The sequence below is a fragment of the Rhipicephalus microplus genome, chromosome 10 (genome assembly GCF_043290135.1).
Source record: "Rhipicephalus microplus isolate Deutch F79 chromosome 10, USDA_Rmic, whole genome shotgun sequence".
Lineage (NCBI taxonomy): Eukaryota > Metazoa > Arthropoda > Arachnida > Ixodida > Ixodidae > Rhipicephalus > Rhipicephalus microplus.
The window spans coordinates 63,731,705-63,755,619 of NC_134709.1; the positions used below are offsets into that span (position 1 = coordinate 63,731,705).

At 46.4% G+C, this 23,915-nt stretch overlaps 1 protein-coding gene across 2 annotated transcripts in view; it reads right to left on the reverse strand.

The window, feature by feature from the left end:
* Positions 1 to 952: 952 nt before the first annotated feature.
* LOC119181638 (pikachurin) overlaps positions 953 to 23,915 on the reverse strand; it is a 173,252-nt gene continuing 150,289 nt past the window's right edge. For both annotated transcript variants that reach the window (XM_075875762.1, XM_075875761.1), the window contains exons 11-15: positions 9,459 to 9,687; positions 8,053 to 8,233; positions 4,026 to 4,104; positions 2,846 to 3,198; positions 953 to 1,505 (exon numbers count right to left, since the gene is read on the reverse strand). In XM_075875762.1, the coding sequence (XP_075731877.1) occupies positions 1,357 to 1,505; positions 2,846 to 3,198; positions 4,026 to 4,104; positions 8,053 to 8,233; positions 9,459 to 9,687 (991 nt within the window). In that variant the 3' untranslated portion in view covers positions 953 to 1,356. The remainder of the gene's footprint in view (positions 1,506 to 2,845; positions 3,199 to 4,025; positions 4,105 to 8,052; positions 8,234 to 9,458; positions 9,688 to 23,915) is intronic.

Below are 23,915 nucleotides of genomic sequence, written 5' to 3' on the forward strand. Positions count from 1 at the left end.
TGCGTGTTCTGTGGCTTGAACGTTAAAGCGTAGTCATCTGTTATCCGTAAACGCTTCTGTGGGGCTTTGAACTAGAGGTATTACATAAGCAGGAGTGGTTGCTAGGAGGCATTTGTACAAGAACAATTGGGAAACACACACACATGTGCGTGCCTTGTCTCACATTTCTGTGCTAGTAGCATGTGGTGCACGTTCAAAACGTATTAATCAGCCTATTATAAGACACAGTATGAATAGTTACTTAAAGAGTAAGTACTTTCTACCAAATGCGTGTGCACACGTTACCATTTGAGATTTTATGAACAAAAGATATCAATCCTGTAGGGCTAGAATGCACTTCAGAACATTACTGTTGCAAGGAAATACCATGTCCGGTGATTGTGCTGCATTGTACACCTACAGGAATGAGACAAGGTGCAGACACATTAGCTGTAACCGTACAAGGGTGATCAAGCATACACCACATCGTAACGCATGCTTCCATCTCTTCACGCGCATTCACAGCACATTGCATGTATGACTACTCATTGTTCGACGAGCGCTGGTCGCAGTTCTTTGTTTGCATGCTTCAAGGCGTAGCAAAGCTGGCAGATGTCGTAGTTCTGTCCACGAATTCCGCATGGTTCGGCGAGAATAACTATGGTGGCACGAAATCCATTGGGTTAATTATAGCACTACACACATCTATTCGGGCCACTCCAATCAACTTAACAAGAGTTCATACCACGACTGCGCGTCAGACGTCATTGTCATGTAGTGTCCGACTACTTGTGGCCATACTTTGTGATGTCACGGGTAGAGCACGTAAGGCGCGACGTTGGAGAGTAACATTTGGGTTAGAATGGTAGCGTGGGCACTTGCGTAGTTTCTAGGCGTCGCAAAAGCTGACACGGCAGCGTCCGTTGCAGGCAGATTCAGGATTTTCGCACGTGTTATACATAGTTTCAGAGCTTCTGTTCTGTCTTCTTTGTCGCAGCCAGGGTAGCCCAAGCGTCGCTTCGTAATGGTCCCCGGGGAATCTGGCAATGAAGACATTGCTCCTGGCACGTTGTGGAATGAAAAGAAAGCTGAGTATGTCGACTAGCGGGTTTCTAAATTAGGCTATGACGGGCAGTGTTGTCATAGCATTTGACCTTCAGTGCATACTTTATTTCAGACAGAACAATGATGTCTTGCTTGATGCTTCAGCCTACTACTGTCACGTCACCCACCTGCAGAGCACTCGCATAACGCATCAGTTCTAGTGGCAAAATGAAAGTGTGGGCACAACGGATCTCTGTGGCTACCTGGTGCGCTGTTCACTGAGCCTGGTCATACTTATGCAGGGGGCTGTACGTGCGGTGCGTCGCCTTGTGCTCAAAGGCAGGGTTGTACATTGATGCCTGTTGCAGCATGCGAGACCAGCCGGACGTGGTAGTTACTGGCGAGGGTAAGATTGGCAACGCAACCGACCAGGCCCGATTTGTAGCGCCCTCTGGTCACGTGGGCAACGTCGCCAATGCCACCTGCATTGACAACAAGAAATGACGTGACAGAATACAGCAATCTAAAATGCATTTTTCTGCTTTAGTACTTAAAGCGAATCATCGTCACTTGATGGTTTCGATGAACACATTACAGCACTACAGACATCTCCCAAAGCTTCATATACCACCCTGTTGTTCATGTTCAGAAAGTGGATATGCTCTGATCATGCTGTATACCTGCTTGAAATCCATCTGGTGGGAATAATTACTGTTTGTTCATAATTGCAGTGTCGTTAATTGAGTCATCATAACTACGTATACCTCCACTACCTGGTCTGTTCCACAGAAATGTTAGTGTTCACCCGGTCATTATGTTGCGGTAGTGCAGCACCTAAGCAATACTGATATACGCTGTCAGCCTAAATCAGCATCCATTCATACTTTGAAGGGACAGTGTTTGCCGGCCTCAATACATTCTGTTGGTAACAGAAACATCAATAACTGCCGTTGCATGATACCGTTGCCACTGGCTGTTTTTCATTCCATTAATATGCATCACAACATATATTGACAGCATTCCCTGGGTTTTTCACAAATGACAGTGTACAGCCTTCAGCACCTTTAACACGAACACATCGATGCGTGGCTAGGACTAGTTTGATTGAAGCCAGCAGCGAAGTGCTGGGCGCTTTCGCCTACATGATACCTCGGTAGGCTTGGATAGTATGTCGGCATGTATGGTTAGAATCTTGGCAACAGAACCCGAACGTACGCGGTGTCAGCGTCAATCAAACTACTGCAGGACACGTGGCAGAGTGTTCTTGTTAAACGTGCTGAACAATCTATCACCAATAGTTTCTTGAATAAATGGTGTATATTTATTCCTTCACAACTAAACCGATCGATCTATATAATGAACGATTCAAGGTTCATAAAGCTGACAGTGTTGTTTTATACGTTCATGCCCCAAAATATTGATTCACACTACAATCAAAGAGACAGCGCTGTTGTCAGTGATAGTGTCTCGAATGTGCATCACAACTGTCGCAGCTGGTGATGTCTATTTCATCCTCCACAATGGCGTGATTTAATGTTGTATGTTAAACCGTTCACCCTTACGCAAATGGACATTGTTCAGTGCACCATTCGCTATAATTAAAACTCCGGAAGGTGGTGGCATATATTGCACCGTTCACAACAGTGCAAACTGAGACTGTGCTCAGGGCGCAAAAAACTGAAAGGGTTGATGGCGCATGGTAGACCATTGGCGTATGCTAGACCAACAAGACGTCTGAAATCTCACGACCTGTCGTCACTTTAAGCCTTATACATTTGTGTGTTATTTCGGGTGAACGTGTTATGATCATGAGCAAGCTCACCAATGTAAAGTCCGCTGCGCACGTTCAGCTGCCTCAGTCGTCCTGGGGACGTCACCGCCACGGGTGATGTCCCGTCGAGACCCAGCGTAGCCAGCTGACGACTTCGGCTCAGAGCTGCACGATGCCAGCGGCCGTCGTCAACCCGCGTAGTGTTCCAGCAGAGCTGCGCCTCACCGGAACCAAGGTTGAAGCGTAATGTCAGTAGACCTTTCTCCAGACCCAACGACAGATAGTCCGATGGCGAGTACAGGGTACCACGGTTCTGTTGGCTAGAGTCTCCGGCCCAAAACAGCAGGCCGTGACTTGAGAATGACCGAAAGGCCAGGACAACGTCCAATTGGTCGCCACGTATCCTGGAATTTGCAAGTGGACACATGTCGTGCAGCTATGAATTGCTGTGCATGCAAGTATACGCGAACGTTTTGGACCGCATCGCACGTACATGCCACGTCCATACATCCTTTCTGTCATACCAAACTCGATGTCGAACTGAACGCTCACTCCCCACTAGTAAGCAGTGTCCTACCTTCACTCACTACCGAATGCTTCGTTAACATGCACTATCCACGCTAAACTTCACGTGGCCCATGCTTCAGACATTTCTTAGTAATACCATGGCTGAAAGTATGCCCTGTAGTCCCATCCCTGAGGACCATCAGTTGCATGCAACCAACACTACAAGTGCGAAAATGTTTGCAACTCTCCCCATATGACCTGCCTGTTAATATTGGTGGTTACGCCTTCAATATCATAGCCTGTACGACAGCATTCCTATGTTTTGCTCTCAGTGGCATTGTGTAACAGTGAAGTTCCAGCAATGTATTTCAAAAAGAGCCGTACATAGTGCACTCGACGTGCTGCAAAATCAACTTTCGTCGCATGTGCGAGTTCCAGAGAGGCCGTGATCTCCGTCATCTCGGTGTCGTGCCCCTTCATGTATAAAAAATATCGTACTGTTTGTAACAGTAAAAAAACTTCATTTGGGCCCAGTTACTACATAATCTTGTGGTAAAAGTTGCAGCGCAAACAACAAAGAAAAGAAAATGATTCCGTTTGTCGTGTATTTTTTTGTGGGGCATCTTCTGTATTTGCGTTGCTCCTTTTACCTGAGCTGTTCGTAACAGTATCCAGTGAATGATAAGCAGAACAAGTCATTCGCAATTGTGTCTTAGAAACGTACCTTCGCATGATGTCATCTGATGTGTAATGTAGGTAGCTGGCTCCACCCATCATTGGTTCTGCAATGGCCTCCTTCACCTCTGCAAAAATCCCACACGTCTCACCTTTACTACACTCATTTTTACCATAAACTGCGTGAGCAGCAAATTAGCTGCACTGCGTCTGTTACAGCTACCGAACACATTCGCGATGTGTGTGTGCATGTAGACATTATGCGTGCGACACATCTCACAGAAAAAGACGGCCGAATGAAAGCGTCGCATTCTTTGCAATGATGCACCACAGGATCACTAACTACAAATGAATCATGCATAATTAACAGTCTCGAGCACCCTGCCTCTCCATCCCACTGCATTATGTTTGGCAGCATTACACATTCATACAATGAAGTCTCGATAGCCTTGGTTGCGACAGCATTTATTTGAAGAAAGACCTCGCAAAACGAACAGGCAGAGCCAGTACACTAACGATGACGATGATGATGGCCCAGAGTGGCCATGAGGCAGAGGCGAGCGGATGATGGTGATTATGATCATGAAGGGATGAGAATGATGTAAGTAACAAACGACCACACTAATTCCCCCCACTTGGAAGCGGACACCTTGGCCGCCGTAAGTCAAAGTGACGGGGAACGTCGCGTGAAAGGTTTCATGCGAGAAACGCGGACAATCGCGGTGCTGCGGTAACGGCGGTCTGTTGGGGTGACAAGTGGTGTCACTTGAAAATTGACCGGTGAAGTCTGTTTTAAAACTATGTATGGCCCGATGAAGCGCAGTTGGAATTTGTCATAGAGACCAGGAGTGCAAATAGGTGTCAAAAGCAGTACCTCGTCACCAGGTTGGAAAGACACAATGCGATGGGATGCGTCATAGATGATCTTCCGCACGTGCTGTTTTGATTCAGTATTGATGCGAGCCTGATGGCGAGACTTGGCCAGGCGGGAAATGTATTCTTCGCTAGAATACTGACAAGAATTGCCATGGCTGTTAAGGAAGGAAACATCGAGAAAGGTTGTTAATGTGCGTCTGTACACTAGGTAAAACGGTGAGTAGCAAGTTGTTAGCTGAAAAGCGGTGTTGTAGGCGAAAGTCAGGAATGGTAAAAGAGTATTTCAGTTTTTGTGGTTGGCTTGGACGTAAACGGCTATCATGTCAGCAAGGGTTCGATGAAATCTTTCTGTGAGACCATTTGTCTGAGGATGGTAGCTTGAAGCTGTCTTGCGAGTAGTTCCAGAAGCGCGCAGTACTTCATTTACCATTTGTGACAGGAACACTTTGCCGCGGTCACTAAGCACTACACGGGGAGCCTCATGACGCAGGATTATGGCGTGAAGAATAAAGTCGGCAACTTCTACAGCTGAGTCTCTAATAACAGAGGACGTCTCAGCGTATCGTGTCAGGTGGTCCACGGCAGTAACTATTCATCGTTTGCCAGCAGACGTTACGGTGAGAGGCCCGTAAAGGTCGATACCTACAACCGCGAATGGCATTGAAGGGCACGGAAGTGGCTGTAGAGGTCCAGAAGGTGCAGACGTCAGGAGTTTACGACGCTGGCATGGGTAGCAGGAACCAACGTACCGCGCTACGCTAGAAGAAAGGCCAGGCCAGTAATAATGACATCGAATGCGGTCAAAAGTTTTTTTTAAAACCAAAATGATCGTCTAGTTCTTTTCGGCAAGGGTGAGTACGCGACTGGCATATGCAACAACTTTTTCTAGGGAAGACTTGTTGCGTTGTAGAAGAACTGCTCCTATACCAAGGCCGCTAGCCTCAGTATGGAGGATAATCGATGCGGCTTTGTCAAAGTGGCAGAGCAGAGGTTCAGATGTGAGGGCGCGCTTCAACAGGTAAGTAAAATGACGTTTGACATTCTTGAGACCACAGAAAGGTGATGTTGGAAGCAAGTAGCTGGTGTAATGGAGCAGCAACAGAGGCGAAGTTCTGGATAAACCGGTGAAAATAGGAAGTGAGGCCAAGGAAACTGCAAAGCTCCTTTGGTCTTTCGGGACGTGGAAAGTGAAGGATTGCAGAAATCTTGTCAGGGTCAGGCCGAATGCCATCTTTGCTAACGACGTGTCCTAAGACCTTGATAGATTTGCTAGCGAAATAGCATTTCTTAGTGTTTATTTGGAGGCCGATGCCGGCAAGGCACGTCAGAACTTGATCCAATTGTTCTAGGTGCCCAGGAAACGTTGACAAAAAGATAATAATGTTGTCCAAGTAGCAAAGGCAACTTTTCTATTTCGGGCCGGGCAGCACGGTGTATATCATACGCTCAAAAGTCGCGGGTGCGTTGCAGAGCCCGAAATACTCACGGCTCGACCACTCCTGAGCAGCTGCGTTTATTATAGGTTTGCGCCAGAGACCAAAATCAATGGCAGCCAATACACCTCAACACATCAAAAGGCGCACGCATGGGGCTAGTTAGATCCTAGTTTCAGTGATGAAACACTCTCATTACTGTTTATGTGTTCTCTTTCGTCTTGTTTGCCAACCACAGTGCTCTGGTGACCGATATTCACTTCGTGCACTTCAGTCGGGTTCGTTTCCTTTTGAGCACAGCTGCTACAAAAATCTCGCAACAAGACTGCAAGTGATCATTTTACACAAACACACACATACACATTATGCCCTGCACACACATTAGCAGATGAGAACTCTAAATGTTAGAACAATGTTTCTTAAGCAGTAAATGAAAGAAATCATTTATTTTTAAATCTAGTCTGTTCGCAGGAAGTAGTATGAATAGACTAGAAACTTTCCGTCGTAAGTGATTGTTGCGCATTCTCGGAAGCGCAACTCTAATATGCTATAGTTTTAGGTGTAAATTATTACATCGGGTCCTGCACTGACAGCTTCAGCATTAAAGTTTCTCTACAATATGGATGTTTCCAACCATGTCTCCCTACAGCATACGCGTACAAGTGCTACGCTTCGTGGTTGAAACGTTGTGACGTATGTGAGCTTGGAAGCAAGCTTACGTGAACTATTTCACGCTTATGCCCTCATTGCACACGTAAACGTTGTTGTCGTCACTGTCCGTGCTCCAGTAACTTTTCCCAACAAAAGCAAGTCGTGTCCTTCCTCAGAGCCAGAAATGAATCAGATGCGATGCAATCAGCCTACGCATTAACCAAGCGGGTGTCAGTACTTCGTGACTTTTCCACCAACTAACAGTAGTTATTCGTGCAAAAAGCTGATGAATCAACATTATTTACATCTGTTAGTAACAGAGAGAAAAAAATGTAACAAAGCACGAAGCGAGGTGACGCACACAAACACTACCTGAAGCTAGCGTGCAACCATAAAAAGTCACACTAACACAGTAAATAAACAGAAGCGCGCACATAGACGCAGCATGAACCATCACCACCACAATGAATACTGCCTCTCGGCTCTTGCAACTCTTTCTGAGGCACACGGCACAATAATGCAACATTTGAAAAAGGTAGATATACCAACCATCAAACACATAAAACCAAGGAGTAATTATGTGACTGTCGTGTTTTATTTTGCAGCACACTGCAGAACACGATTTCTGTTCACGCCTTTCATAAGGCGCATGAGCATTTGCTTCTTTGGGATGGTTTCGAAGAAAGTTGCGCCACACATTTGCATATTACTGTTTCGTGCACTCCTCAGTACTTTTCAAAGGCTTTTGTGGGGCCAACAGGACTTACTTCTCTAATAAGTATTGTATAGTATCCGACGATTTGTCACAACTGCCAAATGCCTTCGAAATGATTGCGCCGTACAATCTAATCGGCCGCATTTCGCAAATTAGGTTGCGTGCCTTTAGGCGTTGGTGGTTTGGGAAGAAAGGAGGTCACCCTTCTCAATGAGATTGTGGATAGTAATTTTTTTCTTTTTTTCTGCATTTCCGAATCACGCAGACTAAAGCAGCACCTCAATTTCCACTGGTTCTCAGCCTCATCATGAACCCAAGCGAAAGTAACAGCTACTGTTCCTTTCAGAATGTGCTACGTCAATGGCAGCAACTTACAAAGCTGTACTAAAAAGAACACACACCATTCTGGCAGTTGGATCCGGCATAGCCAAGTTTGCAGTGACAGGCGTACAGATCCATGCGTGGCTGACAGGCACCGCCATTGTAACAGGGGCCCGTGACGCAAGGGTGAACACAGTTCTCCACGTTCACTCCTGACAGGGCCTCTTGCATCAGCCGCACTGGCCGGTTGTTGATGGTCAGCTGGATAGAAAGTGAAGGTACACCGGGCATTTTAGAGGTCTGCCGGTCCTAACCTAATGCGACACGTACAACAGAGACTTTTTGCATATGTGTAATATTCCTGGATTACCACGAATATTTTTAGTGGCAACTGAAGAGCAGCGTAATTACTTGTATATTACTTAATTTTTTCTTTACAGTTCTCATTACTGTCTATTCAATTGACCATTATTATAACTCTTTAGCAAGTTTTCACTCTTATTAGTATTATCTAACGTTTACATTCCTATTGTATTAATACATAGGGCTCCAGTATGTGTATGCCGAGAAATAAATGCCCCTTTATTCGCGGGTTACGCAAGATGCTCAAAGTGGTTGAGAGTGACAACGTCACTTTTACTAACGCGAGTACAGTTGAACAATCAAAAGCACACTATATCCAAATGAGATTAATCAACACTGTGAAAAATGAAAGCGCAAGCGCAAGTGTCCTCACAAGTACATGACACACGAAATTCCTTTATTTTGTGTTTGAGACGCGCTACCTTTCAACCTCGAAATGTTGGCAGGTCAGTGACAGAATGTAGAAAGCTTGTGTTTAAAACTCAATCATTGAAACAAGGATGCAGCAGCACAATGTAGCGTTATCATTTATTAATATACATAACAAAATTTGCATGGCAACTGCCAAGGAACGAACCGCCTTCAAAGCACTCAAAAAGAAACTTTCTAATAACTTGCGCTTTTCACAAATTTTCTACTTGCCACCTGTATCTCATTGTATGCTGTTGTGAGGATAAAATTTATTGCCGTCACTTCCATCATCAAGAATCACACAGGTGTGACATCTGTCTTCAAAGAGTGCAGGATTGGGCGTGTGGGTGCACCACGACTATGAAAGCTCAGCCGCGCAATAACCAAGAAAGCACAGAAGACAGGACAGAGAGTGCTAGCATAAAGATGAAGCGACAGAAACTAGGCAAGGTCCCGTTGTACCAGGATCAAAACTCTGAAAAGCATGAGATCAGGCGTGTTCGTATACGGTGATTGCAAGTTTTTGAAAGTGCAACTACCTAATGAAAACAGAAGAGAGAACACAAAGCTGATAGCAATTTGTGTCCCCTCATCTATCCCCTTTTTGTTATTGCGCTGTTAATGGCTTGTAATCCGCTATAAGCTCTTCGTTTTACTGTGACCCCGAATCGAGTTTCCTTCTTTTTTATCTCAGTCTAAAATCGTCGCTTACCTTTTGTACACAGCCAACGAAGGACTGCATGATGTCGGCACCGACTGCCGTCTCCTTAGGGTCCGGCACGCCGCCCAGGTAAAGGTTCAGAGGAAGCGAGAGCTGGGTGAATGCACCCGGCGAGTGGGCCTCCACCCTGGGTTGGCCGTCGATCTTCAGGGTTCCGAGTCGACCGGTGCGGGAGGCCTTCACTATGTGCCACTCACCGAGGGCCACCGAGAACGGACTCCTGCAGTGGTGTAAGCCCAATGCTCTCAACCAGTAGAAAAAAGCATGGAAAGGGCAAGGCTCATGGAGATTGGATTGGATTGGATAAACTTTTATTTGGTCCTCCAAAACACAGATCACTGTGTTGCGGGCAGCTCCCACGTGGGGACTGAGATGCCAAGCTCCTCAGCCGCCTCGCGGGCTTGGTGGACAGCCCAGAGCTGATCTGCCAAGGATGAGCTGCGGATTGCCGCCTCCCATCTGGCAGAGGTGATGTGCGATAAATGAGCGAATTTGGTGCACTGCCAGAGCATGTGTTCTAATGAAGCTATTTCCCCACAATGTGGACAAAGATTACTTGGATATAGGTCAGGGTACATGATGTGTAACATTTTCAAAGTAGGGTACATCCGCGTTTGCAAAAGCCTTAATGTAAGTGCTTGGGGCCGGGTTAGATTTTTGTGAGGTGGAGGAAAAATCCTTCTAGACAGGTAGAAATGTTTAGTGAGCTCGTTATATGTTGTAAGAATTTCCCGGTTATCCCCTTCACCGCTAGAACGCATCCCCGGGGAGGCGCGGTTGGAGAGTTCTCGCGCCGCCTCGTGTGCTGCTTCGTTGAGATTGGGAGGGGAATCGTTGATTTGTCCAAGGTGAGCTGGGAACCAACTCAGAAGATGATGTGTTATGTTCTTGCCTTGCAGTATTTTTAGCGTTTGTTCACAGACCGTCCCCTTGGCGAACGCCCGTAGTGCTGCCATGGAATCACTGTAGACCACTTCAATGTTATCCATCTTGAGTGCTAAGGCGATGGCCACTTGTTCCGCAATGATTGGGTCTTTCGTCCTGACCGTCGCTGAGTTGACGACATGGCCAGCCCCATCGACTACCACTGCCACAAACGCTTTCCCATTGGCGTAGGAAGCCGCGTCAACAAATACGACCCCTCGTTCCTCGTTTGAGACTTGACGAAGTATAGTCCTGGCCCTCGCTACTCTTCTTCCGACGTTGTGTTCTGGATGCATGTTTCTCGGTATAGGAGATACCGTGATAGTCTCCCTGATGTTGTCAGGGATATCATTGTAATTGCGTCTGATTGCTATTGGGTTTTGGCCCAGCTCCTGCAGGATCATTCTCCCCGACCTTGTAGTAGATAACCTTGCAAACTGTGCTCTCTCTTGGGCTTCTGCTATTTCTTCGAGCGTGTTGTGTATGCCAAGCTCAAGCAGACGCTCGGTGCTGGTATGTATGGGTAGGCCCAGGACCTTCTTGATAACTTTCCTGAGGAGCACATTCAGTGTCTCGGACTCTGCTCTTGACCAGTTGTGCATTGCTGCCTCGTATGTGAAGTGACTTAGAACAAACGCATGCATCAACCTGATGAGGTTGTCTTCCTTGATCCCATTTCTTTTGTTGGCCACTCTGCGTATGAGGTGCACCGCACTGTCTGTTTTCCGAGTTAACTTGGCTATAGATTTGCTGTTGGCGCCGGTAGACTCTATCAGCATTCCCAGGACTTTGATGGAGTCGACCCTCTGGATGGCATCCCCTTGATTTGTACGGAGATGGATGTCTATCTGGTTTAACGGCTTCCATCCCCTGGGCTTTGGTCCCCGGCGTGCAGTCCGATAAAGCAAAAGTTCTGACTTACTCGAGGAGCACTTGAGCCCGGAAGGGCGAAGGTAGTCTTCTACGGTGTCAATCGCCTCTTGCAGAGCGCTCTCAATCTGCCCCTCGCTTCCACCTGTGCACCAGATGGTAATGTCATCTGCGTAGATGCTGTGCTTCAATCCTTCAATGCTCGATAATTTCTTTGACAGTCCAATCATGGCAATGTTAAACAGCATTGGTGAAATCACTGCCCCTTGTGGCGTGCCCCTTGCTTCTAGTTCGATTTCTGCGGTCTCGATATCTGCAATCTTCACCACGGCTTTCCGATCTGTAAGAAAGGACCATACGTAGTCATAGAAGGCTTTCCCTAGACCAAGCTTGGAAATTGCTTCGAGTATGAATGAATGGTGGATGTTGTCAAACGCTTTTTCTAGATCTAGGCACAGAATGGCTCTCACGTCTCTGGTTTCATTGTCAATGACCTGGTGTTTGATAAGCTTCAATGCATCTTGTGTGGATAGCCCTGCCCTGAATCCAACCATATTGTGTGTATATATGTTGTTATCTTCCAAGTACTTGTTTATCCTGTGCAGTATGGCATGTTCTGCGACCTTGCCGATACATGATGTCAAGGATATTGGCCTCATGTTGTCCAAGTTAGGGGGCTTTCCTGGCTTAGGAATAAGGATCGTGCTGGCCAGCTTCCACTGCTCTGGCACACTGCCTTCTTTCCATGCTGAATTGATCATATCCCTCAGGGTTTCAATTGAATCGTCATCAAGGTTACGCAGGGCCTTGTTTGATATACCGTCCGGACCAGGGGCCGACCTGCCGTTGAGATCATGCAAGGCTCTTCTGATCTCCTCGATGTTAAAGTCGCCCTCAAGACCTGGATTTGGCGTGCCCTGGTACTGTCTACTTGGTGGTGCCAATCCTCTTTTGATTGGGAGGTACTTATGCACGAGCTGCTGGACAACTTGCTGTTGTGTAGTGCGCTCTATCTCTTTATGCAAAATTCGAGCGATGACATGCTTTTGATTTGTTTTGGTGGTGTTTTCGTTGAGGAGATGCTTTAACATATTCCATGTCTTGCCATTGCGCATCTGACCATCGACGGAGTTGCAGATTTCGTCCCATTGCTGCCTCGATAGTGCGCGACAATGTTCCTCGACTGATCTGTTTACCTCAGCTATCTTCTTCCTCAGTCTTCGGTTCAGGCGCTGACCCTTCCAACGGTTCAGTAGTGCTTGTTTTGCCTCAAGAAGATGAGCAAGCCGGCTATCCATTCTTTCAACCGGAAGATCTGTGGTAATGGTGGAGGATACGGATTTGATGTCATCTTTAATCTGTTTGACCCACTGCTCCAAGCCTTGTCTGTGGCCATCTTGTTCCCTTTCCATCCTTATCTTCCTGAACTTATCCCAGTCTGTGAAGTGGAATTCTCTCTGCTTTTTACGCTCCACGGAGAAGGTAGTGGCAAGAATGCAGTGGTCACTCCCTAGGTCTACAGCAAGGTTCATCCACTGGGCCTTCTTGATGTTCCTTACAAATGTAAGGTCCGGGGTGGAATCCCTGCAGCAAGATGTACCAAGCCTTGTTGGTAGGCTGGGGTCTGTGATTAGGGTGAGATCAAGTTCACTGGCACTTTGCCAAAGTCGATTTCCTTTCCCAGTGTTGTACTTGTAACCCCATGTATGATGAGGGGCGTTGAAATCACCTGCTATGACGAGTGGACATTCCCCGGCGATATTAACAGCTTTCTTTAGAACCGTCTTGAACCCTTGCTTTTGTTCCTTTGGACTGCTGTATATATTAAGAATGAAAATGCTCTGACGGTTGCTGGTACCCGGCACGATCTCTACCAAGACGTGTTCCAATCGGCCTGCTTCTATCTTGAGGTCATGGGTTACGTGCGTTAGTTTGTTGCATACGAAGGTGCAGACTCCCCTCCCTTCAGTATCCCCTATTACAGGCCGGAATCCAGGCAACGTTGCTTGCGGTGAAAGGGTCTCTTGTAATAATATAATATGAGGCTTTTCTTGGCTGCTCCTGATATACTGCTGCAGGGTTGCCTTCTTTTTAAGGTAACCTCTACAGTTCCATTGCCAGATACGAAATGCTTCACGTAGCGCTGCCATCATGGTTATTACATGGGTGGCCAGAGCCTGATGCTGCACCTGTCGACAGGTTTGGTACCACTAGTATTGGTGGCCGAAGGGGTGAGCTTGGTGCATGAGGAGGCCTTGTTGTGTTGTGCAGATATGATTCGACCTTTGTAATGCGCAAAGTCATATGCTCTTCCAGTGCCGCCACGCTTGATTGTAGCCTACCCATCTGCTCGCTAAGATTGGCTACTACTTTGCTGAGCGTGTCAAACACCTCTTTCATATCTGACATGGTCGTTTGGTTGGCTTCCACGTGTTCTGCCATGACTGCCCTCTTTTTCGCGGTTCTCGAGTCCCCCACGTTTTCAGCCACAGGGACATCAACTGGCTGAGGCATTGGCTGTGAAGATTGCGCGCTGGTTAGCTTAGTGAGAAGAATTTTTATTTCCTTTAACTCAGCTGATAGCCTCTCATTTGATTTTGTAAGTCTCGCGTTTTCTTGCTCTAGCTGTGCAATTCTATCATGCTCTGGCAGCTTACCTGTCATCACCTCTGCCCCGCCGTTGCGCACTCGCTCAGCCCAGCTGCCTTTCGAAGTAACTGCAGGCGTCCTCCCCGGATGTGAAGCCGTGATCTCGAACTGAACACCAGGAAGCTGGCCGTTCGGGTGCCGCCCAGGCTGATCCCGACCCTGATGGTGACCTTGAGAACACGAGCGCCCCCGTGATTGGGAGCGGGCCTTGGTTCTAGAACCTCTTCTGGAACGCGACCTCCCCCTGGAGTGGGGCCGCCTTTCCTGTTCTTGTGTAGTATGGATGCTCTGGGTTCCATAGGCTGGAATAAGCTGCTTGTCATTGATGTCTGGACTCGATGTGATTGATGCGTCCCGGGCTTCTGCGGCTGCTCGCGATCTTTCCCAACGTCTGCGTCTGACGACGTATGGCACTAAGAACCTGTTCTTGCACTCCTTGTCTGCCGTGGGATGGTGACCGTCGCACAGCCTGCATCTTGGATTGCACTGGTGCAGGCTATCTGGGTTCTTGATTTCGCAGCCTCTGCAGATTGTTTCAGCTGGGTTCGGACAGACGTCAGCCCGATGTCCCAGCTTTCCGCAGACGTAACAAATATCGATGTTCTTGCGGTAAAGGGAGCACTGCAAAAGTGAAGGTCCATATCTCACGAATCTGGGCACCTTGTGTCCTTCGAACGCTATGATGATTGTCCCGGTGTTCTTGATTCTCTTGGCCTGCAGCGCGAGCGGGTTGTTCGCGTTCACAATCTTTCGGGTCAAAATGTCCTGAGTATCGCTTACGGGGATACCGCGAATCACTCCTTTACAAGTGTCGTGGGGTGCCGCGGCGTACGCGCTAACCTCGAAAACTTTGCCTCCAATGTCAATTTGCTTGACCTTGAGGTATCTTGAAGCTCTGTCTTGGTCCGGAGTGCTTGCCACCATAATGTTCTGCTGCAAGTTGGAACAGATGATGTCCTGCATGGCCTCTTCCTCTTTGACGCCGGCCGCCAGTACTATCGCGTCTGCCACGGCTCCAGTGCCAATTCTCGAGATATTTAATCCTCCACGTGGTCGTAGCACAATTTTGCTGAAGTCCTTAGGTAGTGGCGGCATGCGTCCAGCTCGCACAATTGTATGCTTGGTGTCATACCTACTACGACTGGCTCGAGCGTCTCCCGCAACGCCGGCCTCGGTCGAACCCTTGGCAGCAGGAACGCTAACCGCGGCTTGCTTATTCCTTGAGCGTCTTGTTTCGGCTTCCTTCCAACCCATTTCTTCCGTGCAATCCTCTGGAGAGATGTCCTCTCCATCTACTTGGTATTCCATTCTCAGTTGCAAATACTGGAACGCGCAGAGCGTTGAGTCGCGTTGGCGCCGGGCCGGCGCATCGGCGACAATCGCCTCCTTGGTTAGGCCTAAATCCCCCGGTGGCGTTGCCGTGTAAAAATGTCCCAAAAAACGGTTTAAAAGTCCACTCACCGGCACAAAGGTGGTATCTGCTGATTTCTTAAGAACTTAGGCACACGATGAGAGTAAAAACTCGGCGACAAATTCGTGAATACCACAGAAAAGCATTCTTGGAAGCAGGAGCCAATCTTCGCGCGTCCGCACTGGTCGGCACCTAGAGCCTCATGGAGATACCGACCTTCTTTTGTAGACGTAGAGAGATGGGATGAGAGGGCAGCGGAGATTAATGAAAAGCTGCACCGTTACAAGTTATAAGAAAGGAACTGGCAGCATTTTCCTTTGATGGTTCCACACGAATGACATTAGGTAGAAGTGCGTTACAGCCTACTTGTAAGTGTAACTTACTAACTTCGCTATGCATTGTATGCTTAATATTGGCTACTTAGTGCTTTTTAGTCGACGTCAATGCTTGTTTCTTGTTTTCCATCAAGATATGGCTTTATTTTGAGTTAGTTAGAAATACCATTTATAAAGACCCAGAGGTCACCACGGCAAGATAGCTATTCTTGTTATATTTTTTTTAATTGATGCGACTGTTCTCAACAGTTGAGCATAAAAGTCACAGCAAAAGAAGCTAACAGAGGAGGCGAATAGCAAACAAAGTGAATGCTGATGTCCTAATTGCTGACATGCGGGCTGGTTGTTTTTCGTAATAGCTACGTAACATGATGCTTATGAACAGGACACGAACAGCATTGCGACCCCAACACGCCAGAGTTTCCCCTAACTTTTCTGCACACTAAATAACACCCTTATACCTGTGTCACACGGGCGCGCAAAAAGTCAAAAAAGTAAGCGGTCTTTTACGAAGTTGAAAGACTTTTAACAAAGAGGTGTTTGCGGCGCAGACACACGGCAGCAACGATCTCCTTTTAGTGTTTTCGTTCGAAGACGCTAGCGAAAGCGTGGCGCTAGCAGTTAAAAGAGAAGCAATGAAAATTAAACGATGTATTACGATGTACAAATTAAAGACTTGTTGCACTGCTCGTTTCTTCAAATAAATTTAAGAATAAGAGATGAAGAAACACCAATGTGAAAGTTTTTTGCACTAGATAAGGAAGCATTCCGATAACTAGCGACGTGCACAAGTCCGTCTGGCACCACTGTGCTTTTATTTACCGTATTTGTTTTTCGCTGCTCTCAACTGCCCTCGACACGTTATGGGCGACCACACGGGAGAAAAAGCGAGGATCGCAAGCCTCACGGCCTGCCTTCTCGCTCTGGAAAGCGAGGCAGACGCTGCAAAAGCCGCCAAGGAGAGGATAAAGCAGCGCAAGACCGAGCGTCACCACGTGATATTGCAGACGCGTTGTAGATGCTTACGAGAGTAGAAAAGGAAATAACCATTAAAAGAGTTCATTACACCTTCTGCAGGATATGAAATTTGTTTTTACAAAGAGTTTTGATGACAGAAAATTAAGCATTCGTTCTTTTTTTCCCACCACTCGGAAATCGCTGGCGCCCACTGGTTTTGAGGCTACTCATTCGGAGCCGTAAACGATATCGACGAACGTCGTTTACGAAAAAGACCGCTTCTGAAAAGCAGTTCGCTCTGTGCCGTGTGTCTGCTGTCAGGAACCCCTTTTCGGAAAAAGACCACTTACTTAAAAGACATTTAAGTGCCCGTGTCACAGGGGTATAAAAGCAGCGCAAGACCGAGCGTCACCACGTGATATTGCCGACGCGTTGTAGCTGCTTACGAGAGTAGAAAAGGAAATAACCATTAAAAGAGTTCATTACACCTTCTGCAGGATATGAAATTTGTTTTTACAAAGAGTTTTGGTGACAGAAAAATAAGCATTCGTTCTTTTTTCCCACCACTGGAAATTGCTGGCGCCCACTGGTTTCGAGGCTACTAAATCGGAGCCGTAAAAGCGATCGACGAACGCCGTTTACGAAAAAGACCGCTTCTGAAAAGGAGTTCGCTCTGTGCCGTGTGTCTGCTGTTAGGAACCCCTTTCCGGAAAAAGACCGCTTACTTAAAAGACATTTAAGTGCCCGTATGACAGGGGTATTACATGTTTCTGTTCGCAACAAAATTTAGCTGGTGTATTTCATCGTTGATGTCTCCAGTCGTCCGTGTCCTACTCGCCAATATCACGTGTGATTTCGCCCCACGTTTAGCCACGCGAGCTGAAAAGTGCAAGGAGTCTGAACGAGACAGAGTGCATGGTCCTAGCGAAAAAGAGAAAAACAGCACTATAGCGAAGTACTGGTAATGACCTCTTTAATCAAGTATTAATTTCATATTCTCAGTAGTTACTTATTCATTCTGACACTACTGATAACTGCACTTCAACACTACTGATAACTCCAGTGCACTCATCAGTAACGCTTTTGACTCCAATAGAGTCATTGCAAAGAGATTTGCAGTTATCAGTTATACATAAATGATCTGGTTAAGAAATAACCATACACTTAAACCCGGGTATACCAAACTCGCCAAAAAAACGTTTATTAGTTCGATATATGGCATAATTCGATATAGGTCCGGTATAGGTTTTGACACAAAGGCACATAACAAACTAGAAGGAAAGTACTTTATTAAAATGGTGGCTTACTTGCTTGCCCTAGTGTGGAACAAAATAGTCCCGGATATTTTCTGTATCAACGACTTCGCTGCCTGCGACAGCACGCATGCCTCCACGTTGTCCAACGAGTCGGAGCAGCTGAGGCCGCAACCTTCCACATTCAAGAAATAGCGCCGAACCAACGCAAGTGCACTAATCACTTCGGAGGATGTAGGCAATGGGCCGTCGTCGATTTCTATATTGCTGTCGCTTTTGCTCGTGGTCGGCCCGACGTCTGCAATGTAATCCTCATCCTGTAATTGGCCCATGTTGGGGACATCATCGTCCGCACTGACGAACTCGTCGAATGTCAATCCGTCGATAGCACCTGGGAACTCTGCCAGCTCGTTCCAAACTTCGGCGGAAACACCTGCGGTGTCTTCAGTGCTGTGAGAATTTGGGGTGTCATCACCAGGCATGTGGAAGCCGGCATGTCTAAAGCAGTTCTGGATCATCTCCTTTTTTTTATTGATATGATATATAAGGAGATGTTGGCGCACCATTATGGCACCGGCTACTCCTTAGCCGTTGATTGAAACTTGAACACGTATGTTGAAGCAAAACATACAAAGCAGTGCATAGAAAATAGAAAACTCGGGCACAGATATGCAAAGACACACTTATACGCACATATCACAATGGTAAGTAAATGTTCGAAAGTCAATGTAAGAAGTCTCTGGAAATGTCCCTCGTTATTATTCGGTCCACCAGCACAAAACAGCAAAGCACACGTTTGGTCCTTATAAAGATGCATTCACTTGTATGTACATAATAGTTGATACGTCATTCATTTCACAACACACACGTGATGGGTGCCACATGATACTGTAAATAATAAGTACATCTGTTACAAATGAAGGTTTGTTCTTTGTTAATACTTGTCAGATCCCGCTGTCTTGTAAAAAACGTGTTAATGCTTTTAAAGCGTGGGACTGTAAAACTCCAGTTGGCCACGGGCCCAGAAGTTTTTTCATGCTAAAAGGTCTGTGGTCCAATGCGAACAGTTCGCACTTAAGACGGCGTCTCGGCGTGTCATGATGTGGACAGTCTATGAGAAGGTGACAGACGTCTTCATCTATAAATCCACATTCGCATTCGGGAGTTTCAGCTCTGCCAATTCTGTGCAAAAAATGTTTTGTGTATGCGGTGCCTAGCCTCAATCGGTGAATTAGAGTTTCCATCCTTCTATCTAATGCCAGCGTAATTTTGAATTCAATACATGGATCGATGTGATATAAATCGCAGCTCTTTGTACTTTGGTCAAACCAAGCAGTTTTGCTCATTCTGAAAGTTGTATTCTTTATAATACTGCGCAATTCATTTTTCGAAATTGGTGAAGAAACAGTAACATCTTTACGATGTGCTTGTCGTGCTGCTTCATCGGCAGCTGTGTTTCCAGGAATGTTGCAGTGGCCAGGTATCAACTGGAATTTGATCTCATGTTGCGCCCTCTTTGCTTTGGTGAGCTCCTTCAGCGTTTCGTATGTCATACTATCACTTATTACTGTCCTGTTTGTACTGGAGAGTGATCTTAATGCGGCCTGTGAGTCACTAAAAATTACCCATTTTCTAGCGTCTGCTACCGAGTTTATAAACTTTAGAGCATACAGAATAGCGAAGAGCTCAGATGTAGTAGATGACGTCATGCGACATAATTTAAACGATTCCTGAATATTGAGCTGTGGTATGATAAATGCCGATGTTGAAGACGTTGTAGTACTTGAGCCATCTGTGTAAATATGTATGTACCCTGGATACCGCATGTGTATCTGATAAAGCGCTAGTTGTTGAGCAGCTTGGATGAACATGTCTCTCTTTCTGATAATGCCATCCACTGAGAATTCAATGCTTGGTATTACAAGCAGCCATAGAGGATAGTCCATTTCAGAGCTCCAAAATTCATTTCTGGGTAATATATGTACATTACTCTGTACATCGTTATGAGCATTGCTTTTATCTCTTAGTAAAATCTCCTATGCCAATGGGTGGTCCCTGTGTTGCGTCTGTAAGCGAAAAAAATGGCGGCATATTTCAATTGTTCTCATGACTGGAAAGGGTGGTTGTCGAGTCTCTGCTATGACAAGGCTGCTGGAAGTCGCTCGTGGAACACCTATGCAGACGCGCAGTCCCATAGCTAATAGTCTTTGAAGTCGCTCCTCTGAAGTGCGGGAAAGGCCGTGTAACACTGCTGCAGAATATGCAACTTTTTGTCGTATTAAAGCATTGTGAACAGCGAGCATGGATGATACAGATCCACCCCATGATGCCCCAGCGATTCTGCGGAGTATATTCACTAGCGTATTCACCTCGTTTTCGAGTTTCTTTATGTGAGGTGCCCATGATAGCTGCCTATCCAGTATTACTCCGAGAAACCGATGCTGTGTCACAATCATTAGTGGTTCTTCTTCTAAATTGAGATTGAAGTTCTTTAACTTCTTACGGGTGAAGGGCAAGGGTGAAGTCTTTGCGTGCGATAGAATCATTCCTCTTTCTTTTAAAAAGTTGTTGATATTTATTCCGTCCTGCAATGCAATCTGAATTAACCGTATGTCCGTGCCAGATGCCCAAATGCACACATCATCTGCATATAAGGAGTATTTCAACCTGGAAGGCAGTCTTTTAGCTAAATCAGCCATAACACAGTTGAAAAGAAAAGGGCTGAGTACGCTTTCTTGTGGCACTCCCTGTCTGACGTCGTGTTCTGCACTTTTTCCTTCGCTCGTCTGAATGAATATTTTACGACCTGATAAAAATTTGGATACCCACCGCAATGACCTGCCGGACAGTCCATGTTCCAACATACTCAGCAGAACATGAGTGTGACTGACTGTGTCAAATGCCCTTTTGATATCCAAGAACACTGCGACCGTCAAACTACCACAGGCGCGTTCATGCTCCACATACGTTACTAAGTCCAGTATTGCATCCATTGTGCATCTCTGTTTCCTAAAACCTGTCAAGTAGTTGGAGAATACACCAGTTCTGTTGCACCACCATTGAAGTCGCGCATCAATCTTTTTTTCCATTACCTTACATAAACAGCTTGTCAGACTGATTGGACGGAAGGATTCAAGGTTCAAGGGCGTCTTAGCCGGTTTTAAGATCGGAATGGTGCGAGCAGACTTCGAAGACTCGGGTACAATTTCTTGCGTCCATAGATTATTGTAAATATCTAAGAGAATAGTTGTTCCTGTGGGCCCAAGGTTCTTTAACATATTGTACGTAATGCCATCCGGTCCAGGAGCCGATTTTTGACGACATGATGTTATAGCACAATGCAGCTCCCTTAACGTAAATACAGGGTCTAGTTGAGGATGCTGGGCCCAAAAGCTAGCATTAATTTTCTGGTTGGCTAATGCGACAGAATTATCAAATAATGCACATTGTGATGCGGCGGGCCTACTGATAAGTTGACAAAATTCATCTGCTACCACAGCTTCCGGTTTGTCCAAGGCTACAGCAAGAGCACGAAATGGGAAGCTCTGTGAAACAGGGCCACTAAGTGCTCGAATTACAAGCCAAATTCTTGGAACAGGTGTGTGGGGAGAGAGCGTGCCACAGAAATCACGCCAGCGTCGTTTACCTAAATTTTCTAGCCATCTGCGCATTACACTGTGGATTTTCTGTGCATTTTTGTATGCTTCTAAACTTCCACTGCGTCGATATGCCCTTTCTGAACGTCGTCTGATGGCTCTTAGATGTTCATACTCTCCATCGACTGCAGCATAGTCTTTTGGAATCAGGACTTTCTTTGTACATTTATTCGCATTATCTTGCAGAAATTCAGTAAAGCTTTGAACTGTCGTGAGGTCACTATTTTGGTTTGTTAGGTGGTGCCAAACAGCTTTCCAGTTCGTCAGTTTGCTGTAGCGTCTGGTGTCGTCTTTTCGCAAGTAGGGGTGATTTATTAGAATGGGAAAATGGTCACTCCCACGTGTTTCTACATCCGTTGTCCATACATCATTCACTAGATCTTGGGAACACAAGGTTACATCGATGCAACTAGAGTAATTATGCCCTCGGACAAAAGTTGGGGAGCCGTCATTTAAAATTGTCAAATTGCATTTGTCTGCAGCACACTCAACAATGTTCCCACGTGCATCACATCGATCACTACCCCAGATTATATTGTGCACATTAAAGTCTCCACATATAAACGTATATGAATGAGCAATGTTGAAGATATTTGTTAGCTCTTCTACCGAAATGCGGCTTGAAGGTTGTAGGTAAAAATTGATCACTGTAACGCACTGCTCACCGAAGGATACTTTGCAAGCGACGAATTCCGGGAAGTCCGAATCACTTGAGTGAACTTGATGAGAAGGTAGGTCCTTTCTGACGCACAAATGTACTCTGCTAGGACCACTTCGACGAGATGACTTATATATCACGTAGTTGGAGAGGCGGAAATCATCATTCATTCCTGCCTCTTGGATGCAAAGTATTGGAAAATTATACTGCAGAAGGAGTTTACGGAAGTCAGCACACTTCCTTCGAAGACTATTGGCATTCCACTGGTATATGGAGACATCTTTGTAGCGCTTATTCATATGTTACTTGTCGCAGGTTTGACCCGGACTGTTGACACAATAGTGCTTCCAGAGGCAGCAGGGCTTTTACTTCTGGCAGGTTGTTTGCTTCCGGTAGAGCAGACAGGATTGCCTTAAGTGCTGCGAAAAGCATTAGCAGAATCAACTGCATAACTGGTGCAGAGGCACGGTCTCCATTGAATGGTTGATTTTCTGAGGCCTGTTGAGAATGACGTGACATTTCGATGTTGTAGTTGGGGCGAACACTGGCACTGCCGGTTTTGCTACTTTCCGGCAAAGGTCCCGTGGGCGTTCGCAACTTCGACGCGTATGTTGGGTTACTTGAAGGCACTTCTCGTGAGTGGTCTCTCGAGTGTGCTCTTGGCGGCCCTCTTGGCGTGTTTGTCGACTGTTGTTGTGGTGGCCGCTGAGGTGGATCGCGTACAGGATGAACAATCTCAAGGTTTGGAGATGGTTCATTGGGGCGTGGTTTTCTTCCATGAATGAGCTCATGCCGACGCATTTTTGCAGCAGCTTTACTTTGCGAGCAGCCTGATTATGAGGCAGCGTGATTACCTGCACAGTTTGCACACTTAGGCTGAAGAACAGACTTGCACTCCTTATGATGGTGTTCTTCTGAGCAGATCTTACACCGGCGTGTGTTACGGCAACTTTTCGCCATGTGTCCGAATCGCTGGCAGTCATAGCACCGAAGTGCGGGACCAAGATATTCTTCCACTGGGTGACTGGTGAATCCTAAGTAGATTCTTCCTGGAATCGGGCGGTCATGTCGAAAAGTCAGGATCACTGAGTGAAGTGGACGCGTCGTTACTCCTCCATCTTCCTGGCGGTAGTATTTTATTTGCCGTCGCGCCGATATAACTCCTGCATCTCTCAAGTACTCTAGGAGTTGTTCATCTGAATACTGCAGAGGAACATGTTTTACTTTCCCAACGTTCCGAGTGTATGACTCTGGGATGAAAGGCTTAACTTCCAAGCCACCTACATTTGAAAGCATCAGAAGACGCTTGGCTGAACTTAAGGAAGCAACGCTGACACTAAAGCTTCCATCTCTGGTCGTTCTGAATGACTGCACTTTTTCTTTAGCAGCGGAAACTACTTCAGCTGACACTCGATTGGGGTTCACTTTCTAGAAGCTAGCACCTTCAGCTGTTGGACGAAAGACGACTGGGATACCCTCTGCTCGTTTCTTTTTATAAGTAATCAACGTAAATGGTTCATCTTCACCCATGTTTTCTTCATCACTTAGGTAATAAGTTGACGTTTTATCGTCGAGAGGATTCTCTACTAAGCGAGGCTTCTTGCTCTCAGCTTCATCGTCTTCCAATGCTGCTGTGCTCGCTGGAGCCATTTCGCGGTTGTGAATTTGCAAACGTGCCGGCTTTATGATGCTTGGACGCACCTGTAAGCCCCCAGGCTTTTCATTGTGTCCTGAA